At 40.0% G+C, this 11,488-nt stretch overlaps 2 protein-coding genes across 2 annotated transcripts; both read left to right on the top strand.

Annotated features, from left to right (window-relative positions):
• The first annotated feature begins 5,003 nt into the window (after positions 1-5,003).
• On the top strand, positions 5,004-8,337 carry prdx4 (peroxiredoxin 4). The gene is made up of 7 exons (XM_026182803.1): positions 5,004-5,311; positions 6,131-6,248; positions 6,354-6,470; positions 6,643-6,765; positions 7,152-7,282; positions 7,434-7,468; positions 8,214-8,337. Exons 1-7 carry the CDS (start codon positions 5,104-5,106, stop codon positions 8,262-8,264), a joined length of 783 nt encoding a protein of 260 aa, XP_026038588.1. The 5' UTR covers positions 5,004-5,103; the 3' UTR covers positions 8,265-8,337.
• Positions 8,338-9,475: 1,138 nt separating this feature from the next.
• LOC113030464 (diamine acetyltransferase 1-like) lies at positions 9,476-10,797 on the top strand. The gene is made up of 6 exons (XM_026181949.1): positions 9,476-9,711; positions 9,803-9,854; positions 9,954-10,034; positions 10,140-10,241; positions 10,385-10,425; positions 10,526-10,797. The coding sequence occupies exons 1-6, from the start codon at positions 9,646-9,648 to the stop codon at positions 10,691-10,693; spliced, it is 510 nt and encodes a 169-aa protein (XP_026037734.1). The 5' UTR covers positions 9,476-9,645; the 3' UTR covers positions 10,694-10,797.
• Positions 10,798-11,488: the final 691 nt, after the last annotated feature.

Raw genomic sequence — 11,488 nt, 5'->3', positions numbered from 1 at the left:
GATTCATTTCTAACTTCTCACAAAGATGTGAGTTCAGTTTCCTATTTGTCTAATCAATGAAATCATTTGTAGTTTCAACCATGTTTTTGACAGATTTCTAAAATATTAATCTTTTTTTATTTTTTTAATGACAGGTGGTCTGACATTTTGTTAAGCACTGTGTGTATCACCATCAGTTACAGTCTTGACAGGAAAAGATAAATTTGTGTCTATTTTGGAAAAAAAATGAGTATTTCCAGCCTGGCATTGTAACCTCATTTGGACAGGTAGTAGCTGCCAAAAGTATTGTTGCTGTAAAACCTTTAGCCCCAACACCTCCAAGAATTCCCGAAGCTAAGCAACAAGGACCTCGGCCTGGGATGTTGCTCTGCCATGCAATAGCCATCGCTAAAGAAAGTAAGTCGTTTTCCTCAGTAACTGTAGAAGAAGATGTGTACTGAAACTTTGATTTAAGGGATTTTTTAAAAAGCATTTTATAAACGGTATAAACAGCATTTAAAAAGCATTTTTTATAAGCTACATCATCTACAATCCTTTGGATTATTAGAAATCACATGTGTTTTACTAACCTGGTTGACTATCAGGCACGAAAGCAGACAGTCAGTGCATACCAAATATTGCAAGAGAGGGTAGGGTTGAGCTCCCGCCTGTCCCTTAGCTTAAGTCTGCTGTCTTCAGATAGCTGGTAAGAAACGCAGCAAGGAGACATTAAATACTGCACATAAGAAGTGCTGTACACTGCGGCTGTGTTATTTGTGTTGTTCCTCAAGTCATGTTCAGTGTTGTGTGGTGTAAAAACAGAATAAAGAAAAGACGGGGGTTAAAAAGTTTTCAAGCTCTGGCAAAGCACCACTCGCACATCCTGATGACTGATTAGATTAGATTCAGCTCCAGAAAACAATGGACCTGGAAGTAGAAGGAACAGGCTGAGCGCTATTGCTGAAACTTGCACAGACTACAAATGACTTTATTCATCAGGAGGTCAATCAGGCCCTTGATGCCATTGTTGGACAATTGCAGCCATGGTTGGGCCTTTCCTTTGGATTTCTCTGAAGCAGTGCTGGGAGTTTGCTGAGTGGCAGTGTTGTTGCCGTCTTGGTCCCTTGGGACATGAAAACCTGTACAGGAAGTTTGTATATCAGGTTATAGTGTAGTGCAATATGTAGTGAAAACAATTTTCGACTCCTGTTGTTCACACTGAGATAAAGCAGTAAATGAAGTAATTCACTTGATGTGAATTACTTCATTTACTGCTTTATCTCACAAGAATCTAAAATCCATCCATCCATTCGCTTCCGCTTATCCTTTTCAGGGTCGCAGGGGGCGCTGGAGCCTATCCCAGCTGTCATGGGGCGAGAGGCGGGGTACACCCTGGACAGGTCGTCAGTCTGTCGCAGGGCCAACACACAGGGACAGACAACCATTCGCGCTCACATTCACTCGCACATTCACACCTGTGGTGTGAAAGAATCTAGAATTTGAATAAAAAGTGCAGTTGTATTAACAGAAAATGTACTTTAAAAATATATCTGCGGCATCTGAATAAATCTGTAAACAGTAATTTCCCTCACACAGTATACTGTTGGTGCAGATGAATTGAACTTTAGAAGGCTTTAATCTCTAGCAGTGCATGAGATTGTATTAATTTATCACAGGAACACCTGTAAAACCTGAATCTGCAGAGTAACTTTTTACTGCTACTGTTAAATAAATGTACAAAACTTCACTCCCTTTATCACTCTAAAACTAACTGGTTTTGACTGGTAAGTCATACCTTGTTCCCATATAATACTTGTCCTTAGTTAGTTCCGTATTATATAAGATGTCAGTCCCAATCAAAGAGGATCAATATCAATCTTCTGTCACCTTCCTTGTATTTCCCCTTTGTATAACTGTGGTGTGAATCTTTGCTGGTCAGTAAACTTAATCACTCTCAGTGAATCATAATTTAAAATGAATGACTCTTCAGAGCAAAGCGAGGCTATGTATGAATGAGCTTTTATCCACGTTCTCCTCCCGCTGATCGCTTCTTCCACCCAGATGATACCATTGCAGCTTGTCTCACTGCCTGTTCTGTGTTTTGTATGTTTTAAGTGTAATGTGCTCAAGGTTCCTGATAACATGGTCCAGTACCTGCATCCTGTTGGAGAACTGTAGGTATCAGCCTCGTCTCGGAACAGAGACGCCATCATCTACCTGCTCAGTCGTGTCTACACCCATCTGGACCAGCCAGCCAGCACTGTGACGGTCATGTTTTTTGACTTTTCCAGTGCTTTCAACACCATCAGGCTGACCCTCCTGGGTGATAAGTATTAGCGATGCAGGTGGATGCTTCTCTGGTGTCCTGGATTGTTGATTACCTGACAGGAAGACCACAATATGTACGTCTCCCACAGTGTGTGTCTGACAAGGTAATCAGCAACATAGGAGCACCACAGGGGACTGTCCTCTCCCCCTTCCTCTTCACCCTCTACACCACAGACTTCAGCCACTGCACAGAGACCTGCCATCTTCAGATGTACCGGGCTGTGGTTGACTCCTTTGTCACGTGGTGTGAGCAGAATCATCTGCAGCTCAACGTGGCAAAGACCAAGGAATTGATAGTGGACTTCAGGAAGACCAGGAAACACTTAACCCCTGTTTCAATCCAGTGGGTCAATGCTGACATTGTGGATGACTATAAATACCTCGGTATACACATTGACAATAAACTGGACTGGGCTAAAAACACCACAGCACTTTACAGGAAGGGCCAGAGTCGTCTCTATTTTTTGAGGCAACTGATGTCCTTCAACATGAGTCTGTTGTGGCCAGTGCATGCTGGGGGAGCAGGCTGAGGGTCGCAGATGCCAACAGACTCGATAAACTGATTCGTAAGGCCAGTAATGTTGTGGGGGTGGAGCTGGACTCCCTCAAGGTGGTGTCGGAGAGGCGGATGTTGTCCAAGATAAAGACAATGTTGGATAATACCTCCCACCAACTCCATGACATGCTGGTCAGTCACAGGAGCTCGTTCAGTGAAAGACTGAGAGTACCGAAAATCACCACTGAACGACACAGGAAATCATTCCTGTCTGTGGCCATCTCTCTGTACAACACATCCACTTAACACACTGTTTACTGCAACAGCTACACCCTTCTTGCACAAGTTCTTTTTCCGCTATTTATTAATAAGTGACTTTTATGTACATATATGCCTGTATAGATTGTGCTATTCTTAGTTAGTGTATTGTCTGTCTCTGTTAATGTTTGTTTATAATGGAGCACTGTAACGAAAAATAATTTCCCCCTGGGATCAATAAAGTATTCTGATTCTGATTCTGATTCTATGTGCAGATGTCTATGTGAATTATTGTAATCAGCCTCCTTGAATGATTTCATTCAACTTTACTCAACTATAAAGCTGTGCTCTTACGCCCAGAGCTTGTTCTGTCCTTTAGATACATTTGTTGACTGTTTAATCTTTCACCAGTCAGTAAGACACTTGTATTGATTTATTTAAATTATTGCTTTTTTTGCATACATTTAAAGGTCCTGATGTCTCTTGATGCCAGTACGAATCTTGTTCAGGCTTCACAACATGCTCCTCCACAGTGTGACTATCAGCGGCTCATTGGACAGCTGACTGCACCAGAAAAGTCAGCAGCTTAAAAACCTGCTCCCTGTTTAACTTTACAGCAAATATTTGTCTGAAGCCATGTGTTAGTGAACGACCGAGTCCCCGTTTATGAATCAAAATAAAGAAAGGATGTAACTTCTCAAAAATCACGGTAGGTTTTCTTTTTCATTGATAAAATTGTCATAACAATAATTCAGTCTGTATAAAAGTGGCGAATGAGGAGTTTCATTAATTTCGGAGTCATGAGTATTTCTACAGGCACTGCAGCGTGCTGTCGATTTTTGAAAAGCTTGATGGATTTTTAAGGCGACATTTTTCCATATGCAGATCAACATGTGAATTTAGAGGCTTTCGCATTTCAAAGCCCTTCAAAGCCCAAAGTCTTCAAGAAGTCTGTGTATTTGGGCTAAATAAAGTAGAAAACAGCGAAGCTGAATTTCCGAGGACTGGACATCGAAAGTGTTTTTATGCTTTTTATGATAAATTTTGTATCGACTAAACCAGAAGTGATCGATACCAATGAAAGTTTTCAGTCTTCTCTGTGTAATTCTATTTGTCAGCTGTCTGCTCAGCAAGGCTGCGTGAGAAAAGAAGCTCTTGTGACCTCAGGGACCTCAAACATGTGTAAGATAAACGCTATGAAAGTTTTCTTTACCTGTCTGGTGCAATGAATAGCTGTCTCCCAGTACTCGGGACGCTCGTCATTGTTTTTGTTTGTCTTTTTTGTGTGCAAAGGTTCTGCAGTGTCATGGCTGCTTTCATGGACACCTTGGGTCCTTTGTCCTCCTATAATATAATCATGATCTTCACAGCTGTAATGATGATGGAGTTGAGGCTGCTGGGGTGCTTATACAGCTTCACTCCCACTGCCATCAATGTCAAGAGGCAGTACTATAAGTAATCTGGAAACTAAATTGTTTTAGTGTCAAGTTTCAAATGCATCATACATGTCTGTATGCTGTCAACACAAACAGTAATAAGCAGCATCACTTTCAATCCTATAAATGGCATTATTGTTACTTTGACCTTCAGATCAATCTAATGACCTTTAAGGAGAGGTCAGAGGTCAAATGTGGCATATTTTAAATCTGTATGTGGTCGCTCTAAGTTACAAGGCTCTTTATCAGTTCTTGACCAATAAAGCTTGATTTTGAAGACATTGGTGGATGTAAGCCAAACTTTAATGGACTGTTAACATTACCCCACTCCACACCTCGACAAAAATATATCAAAATCCATTCAAAACATTTCGAACTATCGTTTTTTCTAGATGAAAACTGGCACTGTGTGTGCACGCCAGTGATACACGCAGTACGCCTGATGGGCTAATTAATTCCAGAAGATGGCAGCAATGCGAAAACAAGGATGTCAGCTACTGGAAAAACCTGAGCGAAGAAGAAGAACAAGGAAGACTGCTCCAATCCTGCAGTAGGTCTGAGGCGCGTTGCTGCTGAGTGGCTACGTGCTGTTAAAGGGACGTAACAATGGAGTCTGCTTTCCACACTGATATGAAGGAGCTTTTCTGTGCTCTGTGCACCGCTCTGCTCCTCCTCGCCACGGTCACGTCTGCAGAGGAAAGCGCTCAGGTGAAAAACCCCCAGTGTCAAAGTTACGCGGGAGGACACGTCTATCCCGGAGAGGCTTTCCGTGTGCCCGTGTCCGACCATTCCCTCCACCTCAGCAAAGCCAAGAGTGAGTTTCTCTCATGCTTTCATCCAGAGAGTGCTGCTAGATTAGCATTTGCATATTTAAAGTGTGCACTGATTTAATTTTTTTTATTTTTTTTTTATTTTTGCTGCTTTCTCCTTCCTGTCAAACTACGACTAGCAGCTTGTGCATGTTGATGTAGCAGGCTGGTGCTGCACAGAGCACCCATGTTATGGTTTAATTTTGCAGTTATTGTTAAAATCCCCAGGTGATATCTTTATTTAAAGTTTAAGCCTAACCTGAACTCTCATGGTTTTTGTAGGACACGTCATACTCTGAAAATCTTGGCATGTGCACCTCTCCCCGCCCCTCTGACACATGACTGTGTGTGGCGCAGTACCTACACTTTTTAATACAGACCTGATAACATAAATAACACTACTTTCAAAATAATAAAAGGGGACCACTAAACTCATGTGATTATGTATGGGAGATTTACTGTGAAGATGTCCGAGTCATTGTCATTACTGCAGGTTTTTCCTCTTCCATATGGAAACATGAGTTTGTAGACTTTACCGGGCAAAGTGCGTAATTTTGCGCCTATTCCACAATTTGCATATTTATGACATGATGCAAATGTGCTTTTTAAAAGGTTGGGGAAACCTTTTATCGGCTGAGACTAAAGAAGTCACTTGGATAAGTGACTAAACGTTTCTCCCACTGAAAACACTAAAAACGTCCAGATTAACAGAATCAACCTTTTGGGGCTTATTCCACTGGTTAAATACAGTGCACTGCTAGTTGTAGTACGAAATGCGTTATATTATGTCCAAACGTTTAACTTGGTTTTTCATCCTGGTTTAGTTTCAAAGCCTGCACCCCACTGGGAAGGAACAGCTGTCATCAATGGTGAATTCAAGGAGCTGAAGCTGTCGGACTACAAAGGCAAATACCTCGTTTTTTTCTTCTATCCCCTGGACTTGTAAGTACCATCGAATGCACGTTACATTATCACTTTGCACATTCTGCTGGGATTGCTGCACAGCGTTGTTCTCAAGTGAAAGCATTTGTTTTGTTTTTTCTGCAGCACATTTGTCTGTCCGACTGAGATCATTGCATTCAGTGATCGTCTGCACGAGTTTCAAGCCATCAACACGGAGGTGGTCGCTTGCTCAGTAGATTCCCAGTTCACACACTTGGCCTGGTGAGATTGCTGTTTCCATCACAATTTAATGGCTGAAGATCAACCCTAATAAAAACAGATGATGTTGTATTATTTTGCTCTACTACTTTAACCTTTTGTATGTACTTTTGATAGACTTTTATTCATTTTATGATAATGAAGACTGATGTTTTTTGCTTTCTGTTTTTTACAGGATCAATACTCCCAGGAAGCAGGGTGGACTTGGACAAATGAAAATCCCTCTGCTGTCTGACCTCACTCACCAGATTTCAAAAGACTATGGTGTCTACCTGGAGGACCAAGGACACACACTGAGGTGAAGTTATAGCCATCATCAAAGTTTTATAGCTTAAGCAGCTTAAAGAAATATTGCTTATTATGTAGCATTGTTATGGCTCCTTGCTGTAAGTTAAAGGTTTTATTTGCAGTTGTAAAACTAATGGTTGCGATCAGTGTGTAAATGATAGATGGACTGGGTCTTATACAGTGCTTTTCAACTTTACCTGAGCACTCAAAGTTCGTTATACAACGTGCCTTATTCACCTTATGCAGGAAGGCTTAAATAGTTCTAGAACCACAAATGGCATATATGAGGCAGAGTCCTGCTGCTGACATTTAGATAATTTACCCCCATGGAAACATTAACAGGAAGCATTGAGCAGCCACTCATGCTCTATTCTAACTCATCCATGTCTTCCTCAGGGGTCTATTCATCATTGATGGCAAAGGTATCCTGAGGCAGATCACTATGAACGATCTTCCAGTGGGAAGATCTGTGGATGAAACTTTGCGGTTGGTCCAGGCCTTCCAGTACACAGACAAACATGGAGAAGGTAAAACGATGGATTTTATTATTGGCAGCTGAAATGTCTGACTGTCCTTCGTTTATGCAGAATACCTAGAAACAAACAGCTGGCTGTCAGCTGAGTCTTTGAGCTGTTTCTTCTTTAAATTCTGACTAGTTCTGTGTTATTGTTTTCACAGTGTGTCCAGCAGGATGGAAACCAGGCAGTGACACAGTAAGTATCACTGGGCCAGTGACTAATATGGATCCTTAGGCACTAACTGCTATTGTCTTCCAGCATATTTAAAAAAAAAAAAAAAATCAGACAGGCAGCAATGTATTTGTAAAAACTGATGAGCTGTCTCAGGCTGATTGCCATAAAGAAGACTGTATACAAAGATGGATGTAGTTTCTGAGTCTGAAAAGTGAAAGCATGATGGAAGTGCTTTAAAATTGCATTGTTTCTGTTTAGCGGCCAGCAGGGGGCAGCACTAGTTGCAAAAAAGCATCTGACTGTGTAACAGGATTAGAAAATGATCCTGCTGCTCACGTGAACAATGATCTCAGTCTATAGTTTCAAGTCTTCTTAATGCATCATGATTTGATTTAGTAAATTATGGTCCCATTTAGAGTAACATAGACCTTATTATTGACAATTAGGTATACTATGAGATACATTGTCATTGTTTTTGCAAATCAGACCCACCACTTTTTTTTTTTTTTGTTGTTATTCCTTCAAAAGAGGTTTTATTATTTATTTGTTTAGTTAAAACAGTTCAGTTTGGCCTCGATGGTTTACCTTAAATTATTACCCAGCAATTACACTGCAAAGATAAGAATTCACCTTTTGCTAATTTCTTCCATTGTTAAGTGGGAATTGCACTATGACTAGTTTATTATCAGAAATCTACATTATGTGTCATATAGGTCTTCTTACATGAAATGTGCTGCACACTAATTTAATGATTTCTTTTCCACAGATCATTCCTGATCCTTCAGGCAAGCTGAAGTATTTCGATAAACTGAATTGATGTATTTGTTTTCCCAGTCTCTGAAATCCAACACTTACACTTTAAAATTTCCAATAAAATGTGTTTTCCTAAACTGCTGTGTGTCTGGTCTCTTAAACCATGACGGTGTTGAAAGTGATGTTGAAAAAGTAGTTCATGCATTTATTACTTCTAGGCTGGACTATTGTAATTCGTTACTATCAGGATGTCCTTAAAAACTCCCTGAAAAGCCTTCAGCTGATCCAAAATGTTCTGCAGTGACTATATATCCAGTGACTCCCAGATTCTGGAGATACAGAAATGAAACTACTCGTTTCCTCTCTGCTGTCTGTGCTTTGAATTTGATACAATGTAAATATGTGATGAACAAACATTTTGCTGTAAAAAAAACAGCCCCAGGCTGTCCAGCATGTGCAGTGAATAATGCAGGTAATGCCTTCAGCATTTACTTAGCACGCTGAAAACGCATTTAATCACTCTAGTTTATAGCTGCAATATGCAAACTTCACTGTGACCTTTGGGCAGCATGATGGCCTGTTGGCTACACTGTTGCCTCAAAGCAAGAAAGTCCTGAGTTCAAATTCAGTCTTTTTGTAGATGCACTTGTTTTTAAAATGCTTTTAAGGTCTATTGCAGCAGGGCCCTGCTTGCTTGGCTTTGCAAGAGAAACAAATGCATGCAAAAGTATCAGTGCCACTGTGATTTCAAGGGTAAAATTTGCTCTCGAATGAGTAAAACAAACTCAAATGTTTCATACAATAAGGTAACTGAAGTTTGTTTATCAGCTGCTGGTTACTAACTTGATCACCTATAGATAATGTTCATCCTCAACCACACCCCTCTTTTTTTTAAGCTGTTAAAAGCAGGTTATATAACCTGTTATATAAACTGTTTTTCTTTTCCCACAATGCAAATAACAGCATCTGAATGCAAAGAAGCAGTAAGTTTTAGCAAGGGAAGAACAACCGGCTCAATGTTATGGGTTGATTTTGTATGTAAAATATTTTACACTCATTTTCAAAAGTGGGTTATTCTTTACTCAGCATAACAGATGTGCTTGGCTTTTTTTTTTCTTAGGTCTGGTTAATATTAACCTTTTAAACAACATTCAAATGTCGTCCAGTCAACACAAAGATAAGGGACGAGCAGAAAAGGAAAAGAAACAGGATGTAATGAGCTGTTTGCCCATATATGGGTCACCTTTCTTTCTGGGATGTTTAAAAGAGAAGCGTCTGAAGCTGCTCTGCCACTCTGCAACGCAGCCAATGCAGTTCTGTGTATGTTGGTTTCCCCATTTCATTGTCGGGGGGTAGACTCCTGAGGAGCGGATGAAGAAACAAATTTTGCTTTTGTTTACATTCAGAGGATTAGTGAGCAAAGGGAAAAGGGGTAAAAAGAGAAAATGGCCAGTTTTATATTACGGACAGCTGAACCAAAGGATGTCTCAGATATCCTGCGACTCATAAAGGTAAACCATATGTGAACTGATAATACTTCAAGCCTTTAACTGGGAGTATGCTTAACTAACAGAAATATGACTAAATGACCTTGCCTTTTAGGAGCTTGCTAAATTTGAAGAGATGGAGGAGAAGGTGATGCTGACAGAAAAAGGTGCTGTGATTTAGCTTCACGATGAAGTTTGCATTGATCTGGAGTTTGAGAAAGCTTAAAGATTTAATAATGTTATGTTTTTTTGTTTTTTTTTTTCAGATCTGCTTGAAGATGGCTTTGGGGATCATCCATTCTACCACTGTTTGGTTGCTGAAGTCCCAAACGAGAAGAGCTCAGAAGGTAAAAATGCGCCTCTTAAAAGTATTCTCATATTTCTCAGGAACTATTAATGTTGTTCACGGGTCTGATCCACTATTTAATCCCCTGCTCTGTGTTTTCTTCAAGGGTACACTGTGGTTGGGTTTGCTATGTACTACTTTACATATGACCCATGGATTGGAAAGCTTCTGTACCTGGAAGATTTCTTCATCATGCAGGAGTTTCGTGGTATGTTTGATGAAAAGTTTTATTGCAGTGCTAAAGGTTAATGACTAACAGAGGAGAGACTTCTTTCCTACTTTGCGGGACAATTTGTACTCATTGCCAAAGAACTTTCTTAATTGCTCCATGAACACGTAATCTTTCACCAGGTCTTGGCATCGGTTCAAAAGTCCTGAAGGTGCTGAGCGAGGTACTTTTAACATTGCACACTTCAACATTTTTCTGGTGACAGAGTCACCTTTATTTCAGCTGCATTCACGCGTGCACTTTTCTTTTCTCCTTTTTCCTAGACGGCAGTGAAGACCCGCTGTAGCGCCATGCATTTTATAGTAGCAGAAAACAACACCAAGTCTATTGAGTTCTACAAGAGAAGAGGTGCAGCGGATCTGTCCTCTGAGGAGGGGTGGCGTCTTTTTGCCATTGAAAAGAAAAATCTGCTGAAAATGTCTGCCAAATAGAGTTTGCCACTCTTAAACTTGTACTGATGTCTGGTGATAGCAGTGAACTTTGCTCTATGTGATCAGTGACTTGGAGCAGCCTCAATAAATGCATTTATCAATCAGCTGTTCCCTTCTGATCACAAACCATGTCTGGGACTTTTGAGGTCATTGCTAAATTTACACTGATCTCAGAAGTTTGATGAATGAACACTGAAACGTGATAATTACATAATAATCTACCACAGCTGGAAAGTTTGTGAGACTTGAACAAGCATGCTAATAAATACATTAATAAATATAGATTTTGTGTGTTTGGGATTTTCCATCACAACCTACATATCATCCTGTGCCTCTTTGCTATGTTGCCTTTCCCAAGCTGACTAATATTATAGTGCTTTTTTTAAATCATATGCACATTGTAATTCAGTCAGACCTTAGAATTATAATACGGCATTAAGAGTTTCTGGGATCATTTTACTCATTAAATGCTGAAATGTCACAATATAAGAGAAAACAAAAGGCCCTCTTACATACTGAGTAATTTTAACAAAAGTGAAAGTGTAGAAGTGTGTATGCATAAAGATAAGTATGGAGAAGCTGTTACTATTACTGATTAACTGCAATAAAAACCCTATCAGTAGATAAACGGCAACATATTTAAAACTGATGGATGCATTTCAGATATTTTCTGTCTAATTTCTGGAAATTTTTAACTGCACTTTAGTTTTATTTTCTTTTTAGATCACTTTTAATGGAGTTCAAAAGAAGCGCAGTTAACACACTATTTGGGAGAACATAAACTACCCAGGTACA

The sequence above is a fragment of the Astatotilapia calliptera genome, chromosome 10 (genome assembly GCF_900246225.1).
Source record: "Astatotilapia calliptera chromosome 10, fAstCal1.2, whole genome shotgun sequence".
Taxonomy (NCBI): Eukaryota; Metazoa; Chordata; class Actinopteri; order Cichliformes; family Cichlidae; genus Astatotilapia; species Astatotilapia calliptera.
The sequence above is the reverse complement of the archived record's forward strand: the minus strand, read 5'-3'. Positions and strand labels throughout refer to the sequence as shown.